The 15543-nt window shown below is 41.9% G+C and overlaps 1 protein-coding gene across 1 annotated transcript in view; it reads left to right on the top strand.

The window, feature by feature from the left end:
- HMGA2 (high mobility group AT-hook 2) overlaps positions 1–9945 on the top strand; it is a 112080-nt gene extending 102135 nt beyond the window's left edge. Inside the window, exon 5 of the mRNA XM_071423492.1 lies at positions 6743–9945. Within this exon, the coding sequence (XP_071279593.1) occupies positions 6743–6790 (48 nt within the window). The 3' untranslated portion in view covers positions 6791–9945. The remainder of the gene's footprint in view (positions 1–6742) is intronic.
- The last annotated feature ends 5598 nt before the right edge of the window (positions 9946–15543 follow it).

The raw sequence follows: 15543 nt of genomic DNA, 5'->3' as shown, positions 1-15543 counted from the left end.
TGTGAGTTTCCAATCCAGTGCTATTGCCTACATGTACACAATTTTATTAAAACGAAAAAGTCTTATTTTTGCTATCTATTATACATTGCCTTCCCGAGTGTGAAAACTTTGAGGACATCACTAAGTCAAATCAATCTTTAGGATACATTATAGCCCTTAGATTGCTCACAAGATATTGGGTATCTCTGCACATGCCCAGCAGCAAGCACTTGGGCATTGGGAAAGTTAAGCAGCAGCTCAGCAAGGCTGCTTGCTGGTATCTAAATATTGCTATGCCATCATGCTATGGCCAAATCTGTGCTCTTTTGAGGGCCAATGTCTTTACATAACAAAGTGGGCTATTAGAGGCTAGGTCAATAGGAACTTACACATTTAAAGCAAGAATGTTGGTTTCCAGTCCCTGCATCTCAACCCCAAGCTGCATCTCTCTGTTTGTCTCTTTCTTTATATTTAATGTCATTAAAGTACTGAAAGTTGTACTTCCTTGGGGGGGAACCTGCCTGCTTACAGCTCCCAGGGCTGTCCCATGACTTAGTCAATGATTGCAGAAACAGTGGTAGGAGAAGGCAGGGAGTCTCAGAACTGCTCTGTAGCCAGAGTTTTTGACTGTCCTGTTAGGCACCAAGCTAAAGAATTTGTGCTCCTTCTAGCATGCTAGCAGCTGCAGTGCACAGCAATTGCTTGCTCGTGGTCTGGTTGACTTATATGTGTTTAGAGACAGAGTTTCTGTACTGAAATAATTCCTCAAAATAATTTTTTAATCCAGCAGTTGGAAGGGTTGCATGGCCTTTTCTGTATATGGTCATGGTGATCTGTTCTGCACTAATAAAGCCTTTCACTGTGACGTGTGAAGTATACCTGCAACAATTTGAGTTCTGAATCCAGCTTCTTAAACTTTGTTAAGTTAAGAGTTAAACTTTGCCTTACTGCTGAGTGGCACCTGTCGCTGAGCTCGCTTGTGTGCTTTGCAGAGAGTGCAGAGCTCGAAGCAGCAGATCCCACCCTAAGCTTCACACAGAGCAAACCTGCACTGAGTGTCTGTTAGTGCTGTAAGAATGTCTAAAGCAGTTTGGTGCTTTGGCTGTGGAGCAGTAGGGATGGCACTGTCTCAGCTGGGCAGAGTCCCCCTGGCCTCTGCTCTAGAAGCCATCTATTCCTATCCCTGTATTTCAGGGACTCCTCTGAAAATATTAGCTTGCATGCCAGGGGATTTCAGACATGTTAACAGCAGACAATGGTCCACAGTTTGCAAGTTGCTCTTGTCAGCAGTTCTTTTTGACATATCTATTCAAGCATACCCTCTTGGGCTTAGAAAGCAGCCAGCAAAATCTGTGCCAATAGCTAATACTTCATTATAAAATAAAAGCTGTAGAAAATTCAGAGGCTCCCTATGCAGCATTACTGTGATGCTGCAGTTCATTTCAAAATGGGTTTTAGGTTTTTAATCTGCAGGTCAGAAATTCATGAGCAGAAGGTGAAAAAAGTGAATTGCCAGTGAGTTTCATAGGGCCAAGACATTTAACCTTGAAGTTTTGTCCAGGGTATTAGAACAGAACAAACATTTTTACAAAAATGCCACAGTTACCTTGCTACAGGTGGGGAAATGCTCCTCCCAACAATTATTTCGTCATCAGGTTTTGCTTTTATCAGTTTGTGGGTGTCCACCAAAAAAAATCACAGAGGACATACATTGACCAAACTAAGTATGTCTGTTCTTCAGGCCACTAGGATGCAACTGGCTGCTTGTAATTTCAGGAAAAAATAGCCTGCACTAGCCAAAAGTGGATCACCAAATAGAGGTCTTGGGCAGCAGGTAGAGTTACATTTCACCTGCACAGGATGTCGTGGGAAAGAAGTCTCTTGGGATCAGGGGGTGATTTTGATCTGAAAAGACATTGACATTTAAATACAATCGTTTCTGGCACAGCTCCATTCTGGATGGTCCCACCTCTGAGGTTTAGCAATGAATAACAGAATTATGGAATCATTTGTGTTGGAAGGGAGCTCTGGAGATCATCCAGTCCAAACCCCCTTCCAAGGCAGGGTAACCTAGAGCAGGTGACACAGGAACATGTCCAGGTAGGGTTTGAAAGTCTTCAGAGAGGGAGACCCCATGACCTCCCTGGGCAGCCTATTCCAGTGCTCTGCCACACTCAGTGTGATGAATTTTTTTCTCATGTTGAGGTGAAACTTATTGTGGTTTAGTTTATGGCCATTCCTCTGAGTCCTGTTGCTGGGCACCACTGAAAAGCGTCTGGCACCAGTTTGTTTTTCCACAGCACTGAGACTTCGAAAGGAGAGATTAAACTTCATAGTTCTGGAGAGGGTTCACGGGTCCACACATCTTGACACAGTTGCTCTGCGCAGGTGTCCCAGGGGTTCACAGGGATCCACACAGAGAAGGAGGGCATGACACAGGAGACCAGCACCTTTCTGGCTTATTTTACCAGATGAGATGTCCAGGGCATCTAAAACGGCATCAGGTGCTGTCTTCAGGCAACCAGATCCCACTAAGGTTGTCATATTTCAAAATTCTGTGTTGGCTAGCCCAAATAAACATACTGGCTGCAGACAGCACTTCTAACTGAAACCTGCTGTCCTGCCTCCTGTTCCTTTTTTGTTACCTTCACCAGTTAAATCAGGGCTAACAACAGTGATCCCAGTCCCCTGCAGAGTAGCCCTTCTGAGGGCAGATATCTGCTGTGAGTCATTGCAAAGTTTGTCCTTTCTCTCCTGTGGGAGGCCAGCCTCAGTGAGAGATGAGGGTCCAGACTAGTGTCCACATCTGCCAGCGCCTTGCCGGTGATGCCCCTCAGGAAAAGGCTCCTTTATGAGCTTTGGAGAAAGCCACCTTGCAGCCCTTGTTTTGGGAGAGACACCAGCTCCCTATCACTCCCTGTCTGACGGGGCAGTTACAGCAGCAAAGTGTTGAAATGGCTGAGTGTGCTGCCTTTGTCATATAACATCATGCTATGTCCTATAGCAACTCAGGACAAACATACTCATTCATGGGACCTGCGAATGACCAAGTGTGCCAAGTGAAACTGCCTCTGCAGCTGGTCCCTGTGCCAATCAGCCCCTGCAGATATATGTATGGGGATGTACACATGGATGCATGGGAAGTCACCTGGCATATTGTCGTAGCAGCAGGAGTAAAGCCTGAGCTATGGATATGAACACTCACCCTGTTCTTCGAGTATTTGTCCTATGCTTCCTGAGCTCTTCATGGCTGTGGCTTCCCTGTTGGCCAGATCCAGCCTGGTTTGAAGCTTTCTCAGATTTCTCTTTGCAGTCTGCTGGCCCAACCTCTCACTAGTTTGCTGCAGCAGAAAACAAATAACCTAGGAAGTAGCCGTTCAAGGCAAAACTGGGTCGATGCACTTTTATGGTCAATTTACACATGTCACCATTCTGCCTCCACAACTAAAGTGAATGCACCTAAGTGAGAACACCCTCAATTAAAGCTGCCGTGTAACCCAAAACTTTTGCTTCTTTGCTGGGTGCATCCTGTGATGGTGTTGCTGAATTTATGTTCTGCATAGCTATCACACTTTGAGTGACTTGGATTTCTAATGTCTGCTCTAATGACCATGCTTTCCTTCTAAATTTTTTCCCTTCTCTTCAAATTTATTGGAAGCACATCTGGACTTACAAAGCAATTAATGCCAGCCCCAGTTCCTCCTTCAACTTTTGACTCGGGGACCATGACAGATGGCTGTGCCATTGACCTTTGCAGGTCTGTGAGGACTTGCAAGTGCTTGGAGGGTGCTTACTACTGGTAAGCATCCTTCCCCTGAGGTGTCCAGTGCCCTGACAGTGCCAGCACTTGAGTGAATCTCTGGCTGAAGTGACTCAGCACAGAGCCGGTTTTCAACTTCCAAAGGTTACACAGTTTTCAAAATGCCTGCCCCACCCTCCATCTTTCAGAAAGTGTGTGTGCAGGGGTGGCGGGTGCTGTTGAGGCAGAGGTGGGGTTGAAGATCCCAGCTGCACAACCTTCTGATATTTGCAACTTTTTCACAAGTGCAAAAAGTCCCTCTCTGTTCCTGCATTATACATCTGTACTCTGTCTTTCAGAACCTCTACTCACTTCTTCCTTTAGGTCTCTCCTTTCATATATGTCTGATTTGTAGTATCCCTTTGTTTGAATTGTAAGCCTTCAGATAAGCAGTCATGTCTCCATCAGTGTCTTGACAAGAAGCTTACATGATAGGTTGGCTTAAAACACTCATCTGCAACAGAGGCATTGTAGGCTTTTGCAAGGAATGAACAATCTGATTCCTTTGAAAAGATTTTCTTCATAAAAAAGTATTTCCCAACAGTGATATGATTTTGAAGTTTGTCAGTCTCAAATATTTTTTTTTTAATAATTAGCTTATTAATTACATTATTGGGGGGGGGGGGGGTGTTAGCTTGATTTTTAGTTTCTCATCCTTCCCAGTATTACAGGTACACATATTTGCACATACATGTGTAGGTGAGAGAAGCTTCTTTCATTACATGAGCACATATAAGTGTATGAAGGAAGAAATTCTCATTTATTTTCTTGGTCACTGCACAAGGATTACTAGGGAAAAAAATACTGTGAGATTCATAGTAAAAATCACTAGAGTGGACAACTTTTTAACTAAAAAGAGCTCTCTTGTGGCCACCCTGGCTGAGCTTTGAAGTATGTCCTTTCACATACTTTGCCTCTCCCCCATCCTTCTTACTTTGTGATCGGAAGTCTACCTTCATGGAAAAATGATTTCATCAGGTTTCAGTAGTCTCCTGACAAGCCAAGCATAAAACAAAGAGAGCTGCCGCTCCGCACCCACACGTGTGCTGCCGTCTTCCAGGAAATGATAATCAGAGGCTGACCACAGCACTGTAAGAAATTAAACATGTGATCATCATCAAATACCAAAACACGTCTACCTGTATTATGTTAAGAGTACAGAACCCACAGTAGTAATTTTTTAACTGAAATACTTGGCTTGGAGGCAGAACTGGGGTTTGCCGCAATCATTCTGAGTTCTGAATTACCAAGGTTCAAACCGACATATTTTGCTGTGTTTCTCCACATGCAGCCCAAATTAGCCCTCCGGTAGGTGCCTGAAAATACCATTTTTCTTCTTGACTGAAATGTTGTAACAGTCCTGCTCTGCACAGAAGATAAGCCGGAAAAATGCATTATGCATTAATGGGATTTGATGGAGTGTGAGCTCAGTTTCCCCAGTGCCACCAGAGACAGAGTAAAATTTGCTTGATCATTTCATGAGTTGAGAATCATTTTTGTTCCAGCGCTGTGAATATAACCCAGCTACAAGTAGACAGTAGTTGTTGTGAGGAAAAAATTGTTCATCTGTACGATAGATCAGTGTCATCTGGAATATAAGAATTGAAAATTCAAGGTCAGGGGGCAGCTGACACTTGATTTTGCTCTCTCTGCTCTATCCACGGCTTTGATCATGCTACATCTTTCTTTGTGCCTGGTGCTCAAGAGAGTACCCCAGGGTCATGGCCTGTTTCCTTGTCAGGAGGTATAAACCTACTGGCCTAAATATCTGAGGCCCAAGCTTTAGCAGGGGTGGGGGCATGAAGGAAGAGGGGGGGAGCATTTCCTTCATGCTTTTCACTTTTCCCACATAACCCAAAGCAGACTAAACAAAACCAGTGTGAAATCTCATGGCTTGATGCTGCTATGGTTATATTTTTTAAGCTGTCATCCGTTCATTTATAGTTATGTTTATTCCCTGGATTTACAGCTTTCTTTTGGCCTTTTCTTGCAGGGAGGTGCAGGGGGAGGTCGAAACCTTTTGAAAGGGGATTGCAGTAAGCAGTGGCCTATGATTAAAGCACTGTGTTTTTCCTTGATGCCGCTCCTCTGCAGCAGTGTCACACATGGTAGCATTTAGGAGCCCTTCACAGCTGAGGTGTTTCAAACACTAATGAATGGAAGTTTGGTCGTATAAGGCAGGCAAGCTTTAAGGCAAGCTTTGCTGAATGGTGTACTGTAGTGGCCTGGGAAAGGAAGAGAGTTATAAATTGTGTCAGTTAGCCACCCAGACAAAATGAAGCCATGTGGAAAATCAAATCTATTAAAGTATGAAGACTGTTATAAGCTGTTTTAAGCTGGTCATTCTTCAAAGGTCTCAGTTGGCTGAGGGGGTGAATTCCTCTTCTTCCTAGATCTTTTTCACGTGCTGTCTTAGGGGATGATGTTCAGTGTTTGATAAAAAACAGCTTTTCATTGACAGCCCCTTTTATTAGAAATGTTAGTTGCCCCCAGTTCACCACCCATGTCCTGAAAGGTACTGAGCATTTGTTTAAAAAAGCAGGATAAGAACATCACATTTGGGCAGGCTTGCTGAAGGCAAACATGAAGCAGCACTAGGGCCAATGAGGAGGAGAAGGCTTCCCAGAGCAGCTGCTTAGGATTGGATATGTGCTCAGAATGCTTTCCATTTTCTTGCTGCCCATGTCTGCCGGCCATAAGAGGCCTGTGACAAAGCATGGCACAGAATGCTTTTTCTTGACATCTCCTGGAGTAGAAGAAAAACTTGGCAAGGCAAGGTGGGGGGATCAGAGAGCAGGGTACCTTCCCTTCCTCCCCAAGGTGGCTTCTTGAGACATCACAGGAACTGTAAAGGGCATTTTATTAGCTCAAGAGGTAATTGTCAGCTGTGTGAGGGACAGCTGAACTGGCAGCCTAAGATGCCTGGTCACCACGGTATTTATCCTTCCCATTTGTGTTTTCTAGGAAGAGACTGAAGAAACGTCCTCACAAGAATCTGCAGAAGAAGACTAGGAGATCACACCATGCAATTTCTACCTCATCAGCAGTTGGGTCTTTTGAAGGGAGAAGACACTGCCTTGACCACTTACTTTCTATTGCCATGGTCTTTCCACTTTTGCCTGGGGGGAAAAAAAAATCACATAACCTTAAAAAGGATTTGACTAATCATCTTCTTTATAATCCCTTCACAGTCCTAGGTCTAGTGAAAAACTGCTGTAACACAAAGGGGACACAGATTAACGATGCAACTTTTAATTACTGTTTTCTTTTTTCCTAACCTACTAATAGTTTGTTTGAGCTGCTAAGTAAGGGTGACTGGGTCAAGAAGAGCTCCAAATCACGTTTATGTCATTCACTGCACTGCGTATAAACAAGAAACTTGTAACATAGTCATTGTAATGGGCATTGAAATAGGAAAGGCTGGGTGTGTAACACTCACGCCTTGCAACACTTCCAGCAACCCACTCCCTACTTAGTGAACTCCCTGTTTTAGAACACCAAAGATAGGGGGTAGATACTATTCTTTTTCTTTTGTAACCTTCTTGTAGACTTGTACTTGATTTTTTTTTTTTAAGACTTACCATTATTTTGGGAAAAAAAAATGAAAGCTGATTTTTCATTTCCTTCAGTTGGTAATCAGAAGAAAGAAATCAACATGAAAAAGGTACTTTCATTTTGCAAAAGGGAAAAAAGACAAAGATACGTTGTATAGTTTTAGATACAAACATATCAGCACAAGCAGTAGTAAACCAAATGAACAGTCCTTATCATCTGGATAATAGGGAGCCAAGGAGTTGGCTTTCTTAGAGCCAGGAGTTTTCTATGGAAATAAGAATGACTGACACCACTCTTATGCCATTAATGAGTAAGTCTTTATTGATAAAAGTCTTTAAAAACATACAGAAAGGTACCTAGAAATTAATCATAAATTTATCTGAAGAAAAATAATCCAGATTTTTGCTTAGTTTCTACTAATTCCACTTGCCCTGTACCAGTAGTTTGAAAGAATTGAATCTTTCCTCATTACTCATCAGTCACAATGTAAGAATGAACACCATGTACCTCAGCTAAGCTCGTGCATTACATTAAGCAATGTATTTTGACATAGGATGGTTCACTGAGCACCTCTGTGCCAGTGACATTTCTCCATCTTTTCATTCAAAGCAGCACTTTTAGCACCAGATGCAATATTACCCCACTATTCAATACTACCTCTGATTTTTACAAATAACTCAACAGACTGATAAATACATGCTGCTATACACATTCAATGCAGGAAATTTTTACTGGGTAGATAATCATGAGTATCTGCATTTTCCCCTTATTTCTATTTCAACCTTTTTTGCAGTTAAGGAAGCAATGTCTTTTTTGTGTTTCAGCATGACTATGTGTTTTTCTTTCACTTGGTTTGTTTGATTTTTTCCTTTTTTTGTGTGGGTTTTTGGTTTTGGTTTTGTTTAGTTTTATTTTATGTACTTACTCTATTCTCTGCTAGACTTCTGTGTAATGTACTGTTAACTTGAATATATTTTTGTACTGAATTGCTGATAGGTTTGTGAGGACAATTTTCTTCAAGGACACTACATGACAGAAAAAATTTAGCTGTAAAGTTTAAATATTACTGTCCAAGTTTGTACCTCAAATGAATTGTTTAAAGAAATGGACTAATTGATTGACAAAGACCTACCTCCAGACTTTAAATGGAATGAACTTGTTACTTTCAGCATCAGTTTTGAGACGTTTGAAACAGGACTGCAACTAATCCCTAATTCAAAATTATTTTTGTAAAATAACTTGTGGAAAATGAACACATTTTAAATTACTTTCGTATTAAAAATATAAAAAAATGAACAAAAAAAACCTTCAAAGAAACTTGAAGCTTTGTAGGTGGGAAGCAACAAGCTCAGCTTTTGCATAATGCAATCACAAATATGTGTTTAAAAAAAAAATTAGTAGATTGTAAGAAAATGCTTGACAAGTATTTTCGTGTATTTTACACAAATGTGATTTTGTAATATGTTTCAGCCAGATTTATTTTAAATGCTTCTTATGTAGAGGTTTTTTATTCTCTCCTCTCTCACTTTTGTTGTTCTTTCTCTCTCTCTCCCCCACCTCCAATTTCATTTTCTCTATTTCTGTTTTATTTCCCTTCTTCCTCTCTTTCCTAGTCAGTACTTTGTACCATTGTATTAATAACTGGGCCAGGGGTAGTTTCTCAGGAAGGCATCTGTTGGTATGGCTTTAGCGTGGAGCCAAGTGCAGTTAAGGATAACTGGCTTCTCCCAAGAGGCAGTGTCAAGAAACACAGACCTCCACAAACACTGCGCGGGGTTCAGTGGCTGGGAAAGAGCTGGTTGGGATATTGTAACTAGACATGATAATATCGAGTGAAAGAGAAATAATCCTAGCTATAAGTAGCTCTAACAGGCCAAATCCAGTGTCACTTGAAGGCAGTAATAGGAATTTTGCTGACTTCAAAGGGCATCAAATCATGCCTTAGCAAGTCCCTTTTGGGGTCTGAGGGGTTTTGTTGCATTTTTTAAGCCACGGTATTCAGTGGATGACACAGAAATAATTGCTCTCTGTGTGTCACTCTTCAACCTCTGAGAGACTTACCACTCTGATGAACTGAATCCTACATTTTCTATATATTGTAGTACAATCAAAACACATTACTACCTCTTAGGGCCTACTATACCTCATTTTTTCAGACGGAAAATTTGCATGTGGCCATTGAGTCAGTGAGAACATCATAAAATTTTTTTATATATATAGTTTATTTTTGTGGGAGATAAATTTTATACGACTGTTCTTTGCTGTCATTGGTCACTGCTAACTATGACTGGACATGTAACTCTTCTACCATTTCTGCAAGAGAGGTGTGTTTGCAGGAAAAAAAAAATTGCTTCGAGATGTTGAACTACAGTTTACTTTTCCTTTTGAGTGTCTTCTAACTTTTTGCTTTGTTCTTCATGTAGAGTTGCTGTCTATGATTGTACTTCAAATCGCTTGCTTGTTGAAAATGTTCCTTTAATGGTTTATCACAGTCTGTTCAGCACAATAAACATAATAGCCTCTGTGATCCCCATGTTGCTTGATTCCTAGACTTTGTCACAGTTACATAATATGGGTAATAAAGTTTGGTCACGATGACCAAATTTGTAAAATCTCTGCATGCAAGTAGTCTTTTTTTTTTGTCCCAGGACGACAGGCATGTGCCTGAGAAGTTAATTTGCTGTTAGGGCCCCCAGGGGTGGGCACTTAGCAGAACTACACATCTTAAGGAGGCTCCCCAAAAAGTGACACACCCATTCCTGGCCCAGGACTCACTGTGCTGAGCTAAGGGCTAAACTGTGTATTTGGGGATAAGCAAGTACCCACCAGGCAGGGAGCACCATAGCACAGGCCAGGCTGATAGGGCATCAAATCAAAAACCAGTTTTTTTTGCCTGGTCCCAGATCTGCCTCTTGGGGGCCCACCAAGATGATGAGCCTTCTCTTCTTAAGGAAGATTGCAGTTTGCATCCAAGTTCATGGAGTTTCCATTATGCAGGCATTAGGTTAGAAAGAGCAGGTCCTCAGAGCAGCAGACACAGGGATATGTCTGGGTACTGTCTGGGACACAAATTGAAGAGTTCAGGAAACTGTATTAAAACTAAGCTACCCCCAAGATTCCCGCAGGTAAGTTGGCAGGATTCTTCTGTCCTTTCTTCATTTGCTCTTCCATGGTCTCTTGGCCTGTTACAGTGAGACCTAAAATCATAGAATCATAGAATATCCCGAGTTGGAAGGGACCCACAAGGACTGTCAAAGTCCAGCTCCTGGCCCTGCACAGAACAGCCACAAGAATCACACCATGTGCCTGAGAGTGTTGCCCAAACACTTTTTGAACTCTGTCAGGCTGATGTTGTGGCCACTTCCCTGGGGAGCCTGTTCCTGGCCTGACCACCCTCTGGGTGAAGAATCATTTTCTGATATCTAACCTAAACCTCCCCTGACTCAGCTTTATGACCTTTTCTGGAGTCCTGTACCTGGTCATGAGAGTGAAGAAATCAGTACCTGCCCCTCTGCTTTCCCTTGTGAGGAAGTTGAAGACCACTGTGAGGTGTCCCCTCAGTCTCCTTTTTTCAGGCCAAATAAGCCAAGTGACCTCAGCTGCTCCTCATACTGCTTCCCCTCAAGGCACTTCACCATCCTCCTGGCCCTCCTTTGGACACTCTCTAACAGATTTATATCTTTTTTATATTATGGTGCCCAAAACTACACACAGGACTTAAGGTGTAGCCATACAAGTGCAGAGCAGAGTGGGACAGTTCCATCCATCATCTGATTAAGTCTCTGTGGTGCATGTCCATTGATTCATATTGGCAACCGTTCCTTTCTCACCTCAGGGGATTGTGCAGTTATTATTTCCTGAGATGTGTAGGTTTACACGTTCTTTGTGTTCACTCACTTGCAGACTCTCCATTCTCAACATCTCTCTTCCCAAGGGCTTCATGACATGTTTCCTCTGGCCTCAGTTACTTGTAAAATATTCAAAATAAGATGACAAAAAAAAAAGCACTAAGTAACAACACCCATTCAGTCCTGAGTCAGATGTGAGTAATTCTATTCATCACATTATATGTCCTCTTCTGCCTTGTCACCCTGCTTAGTGGTATTAAAAGATTATTCCAGTGTTCAGTTATCCTGGTGGTCATCTTCCCTGTGTGTGCTATCACTTGGCTCTTCCTGTTATTTTATCTGGTGTGATGCTCCAGCTGCAACCCACTCACCTGATGGGTCAGCCAAGTGGGTAGCCAGCTTCTGCTACTCTGTGCTTAACTCCCCCCTACTTCTTAGTCATTCCTCCAGCTTGCTTCACTTCCACTTCCCTTCCTAGGGAATAAGCTTCCCAATAAACTTCTGCATGCTTTATTCCACGGTGAGACTATTTGTGTGTACAAAACTAATTGGCTGCTGCAGGATGAAGGCCTGCATTTGTCTAGCAGCCAAGAGTGCTTTATCCAAGATGCCCGTGGCAGGTGTCATACTAAGTTCCTGGTTTTGCTTTCCTCTACCATCACATCTCATCCACACAAATATGGGGAGGAAGTACTGAAAGCTGGTGCTGCCAGTGCCTTGCACAGCTATTTAATTGTCCATAGCTCTTTTCAAAACCAAACCATCTGGTCTGGTCATTATTAGAAACATAGCCCAGAGCAATGGCAACAACGTGTTCTCCCAATCACACGAGAGGAGTCACATTTGTCATGCCTCATACTTCACCTGAAGCCTGAATGATGCTTTTCACCCCAGCACCTCTGCATACAAGGAAGTAGAATTTTACCTCTCCGTTTTTTCTTTCTTGATGTCCCACCATCTTTGCGATTACATTAATTTTTACATATACAGAAGTACTTAAGCATTGTCCTGGTTTAGGAACAACACTCCTGCTCCCTGCCTCAGGGCCCTCCAGTGAGAGAGACAAAAGGCAGAGATTATGAGCTAAGAGCAATTTACTGGAAACAGCAGTGAGATAAGAAAATAAACAGTAACAGCAACAATATTAATAACAATAGTGTACAACAGAGGGGGTGTTTTACATGCAAATTGCTCACCCACTGACCTGATGCAGCATGACCCTGAGACAACTAAGAAAATGGCAGCTGGATCCCCGTGCACCTGCTTTTACTCTGACTGCAATGCCCTCCTTCTCAGAAGTGAGTCTCTTAACTCCACCCACAAGTGATGATGTGCAGGGTATAGAATGACAACATGGACACACCACATGGCTCCCTCTCACCTTCTGAGAAAAATTAACCCTGTCCTTGGATAAAAACAGGACAAGCATAAAGTTTTTTGCACAAATAAAGGTCCAGTTGCTTTGTGCCTCCTCTTTTCAGAAGTACTCCCAGCTGAAATGTTATTGAACAGGTTTTCCCCAGACGCTGTGGATACTCGATCCCTGGAAGTGTTCAAGGATGGGGCTTTGAGCACCTTGGTGTAGTGGAAAGGGTGCCTGCCCATGGCATGGGGCTTAGAATTAGATAATCTTTCAGTCCTCTTCAACCCAAATCATTCTGTGATTCTGATTTATTGCATCTAGTTGCTCAACCAAATGAATGTGTGCCATTGTATGTTAAATACATTGTCTGAACAATATAGACATGGAAACACTGGAAGTCAGATTGGACGGAGCTCTGAACAACTAGATCTAATTGAAGATATCCCTGCTCATTGCAAGAAGCTGGACTGTAAAGGTACTTTCCAACCCAAATTGTTCTAAGATTCTATGATCCTATGATCCTATGATCCTATGATCCTTGCTGTCTGGAGTCTTTGCAACAAGAAGAGTCAATATAGGTCAATGCTCTTTTTGCCTGGCTCCAGGATCCACGGGCTTTGTGCCATGCTAGGACATGCTAGTGATGGGGAAACCTTGATCCTCCTGCCGTCCCACCTCACTCTCAAATGCAAAAGGAGGGAAGCCATCCTGAGCATGCACTCCACTTTGCTTCCAGATGTCCCTGGCCTGCAGGTCCTGCTTTACCCAAGTTGCTATACCAACCATCCTCATGTCCTTCAGTTAGAATGACAAGCTCTGCTGTTCTGGACTGATTCACCTCCACATGACAATAAGGTTTAACACGTCTTTTTTCTTCACACCTTTTACTTCCCTTTGCTATTCAAACAACCTTTTGGCCTATTGGATATGCTTCTCACTTCTTTCCTTCCCACCTGTGATTTAATGCTTTTCCCCTCCTTAATCGCTCTAAACTTGCAGTGCACTTGTTCCTGTATTCAAGAGAAAGAAAGCATCCTCCTGTAATTAACATCCTCTGAAGATACATGAATGAAATTATGATTACCCTGAAGATAGCAGTCTACTGTGGTAGCAGTTTAAGTGGGAAGCAATCTGCCTGTTTAGACTCTAAAATGAGACTGCAGATGGCTGTGCCCCAAACCTGCCACATGGGATTACAATCAGCTTTTATCTGCTAGAAAAAGGGGAAATTGAAACATTAACAGATAGGGCACAAGCCTTAACAGTGCTTCCCTACTGAGATGGGGCTAATTAAGCACAGCTAAAAACATTAGCATTGTCACATAAAGGAGCAGCTTTACATTGTTAATAATGGCAAGGGTAAAACTGGAGCTGGAATCTGAACATATGCTACATTAAGGCATGCTATTAAAATAATCAGTGAAAGAAAATAACAAATGAAAGTTGGGTGGATCTGAAAAATCAATAGCAGGCAAAAACATTAATTAGCCAGAGAGGAAACTTAGCAAAGACAGAAGTCCCATCAGAAAAAAAAGATTACATTACATTATACACAAATGTCAGCTACAAAATATTACGTGGGACCACCAAAGATTATTATTTTAATTGAAGGGGGTTTTAATTCAGAAAATCTATTAAACATATATAGTCCCTCAAGGCATTTTGTTCTTAGTTCAGGGAGGAGGAAAAAAAATAAGCACATTTTTATTGAACTGGAACACATTTGCCATAAAACCATAGTTTTAGTAATATCACATAATAAAAAGTAAAATTTAAATCAACATTTGAAAACAAATCAGCTCAGCAGATGCACTGAAGGAGTTGCTTAGGTCCTGCATAACAGCAGTGTATTGTCTTTGAAGCTACATCATAGCATAAGATAGGGGTTTTATGAGGCCTGATATGCTCAGGAGGTGTTCACAAGAAATTCCTGCTCCTAGGCTGCAGCTGCACTTGGGTCCAAGACAAATTAATGTCTATCAAGGGCACAGTTAATAAGATTATTTTTGCCCAAGGTTCATAATGTGCACACTTTGGGATGGTTTAGGTTTGGCGTTTTTATCCCAACAGACGGTAAAGTCAATGAGATTCAAGCCCTGGGGAATATCATCCACTGGAGTTCCCCACATGATCCAGACTTTTGGTATCCCCACATATGGCTGTTGTGTTACAAGCAACACCCTTGAGATCCACCTCACTGTCCAGTTGTATTCCCCACAGCTCTTAGAGCTACCACTGACTGGTCAATAAGTTACCCTACATCTTTGCAGAGAGAAAGGCATCTTGCCCTAAACAAAGCTCTGTGTGGCAAAAACTAATGCTACAGAACTTGTGTTGGAGGTGGCCATTACACAAACTCCACTCTCACTCTTGCAAGCAGTTTACAATCATGAGGTGCATCTCTGTTTGGTTTTGGGTATGTGTAACTATACAGCAGGACCATAACTGCATCTAAATATTTGCAATGCTTTAAAATAATAGACATTTTTCAGAGGCTACTGGTGATTCTCCATCACTTATGTCCCTGGCAAACTCTCTACAAATTGTTATACAAAACAGCAATTGCACAGCACAGAATGAAAGTCAGAAACCTTGTGTTATCCAGACCAATAAGGACATTTTCTTTATAAATAAGTTTCAGTGCATCATTATTCAGAGGTTAGGGGGAAGACTTGTTTTCCACTAAAATCTTTAGAATGAAATGGTTTCATCAGCACTTAATTGTCTGTGCTAGGAATGAAAGCTGTTTTACTTTCTATTAGAATTTGACACAAAACACTTTGGTTTGGTTATGTGTGGGTGTATTTTACATGAAAAGAGTCCCCATCTTTCTTAACCAATACACATAATTAAATAGTATAGCGCTTGATTTCAATAGGAAATAGGCTTAAGAAAGGAAGATAGGAAGATTTCATTTCCTGTGGAACACAGGAAGCATTTATAATCTGTCTATCCCCTTTCCCTTAACAACGTCAAAGCTATTTCAATTCTTTTTGGCA

This window comes from Agelaius tricolor, unplaced genomic scaffold (genome assembly GCF_023055355.1).
Source record: "Agelaius tricolor isolate 1412-34295 unplaced genomic scaffold, bAgeTri1.0.p SCAF_3, whole genome shotgun sequence".
NCBI classification, from domain to species: Eukaryota; Metazoa; Chordata; class Aves; order Passeriformes; family Icteridae; genus Agelaius; species Agelaius tricolor.
The sequence above is the reverse complement of the archived record's forward strand: the minus strand, read 5'-3'. Positions and strand labels throughout refer to the sequence as shown.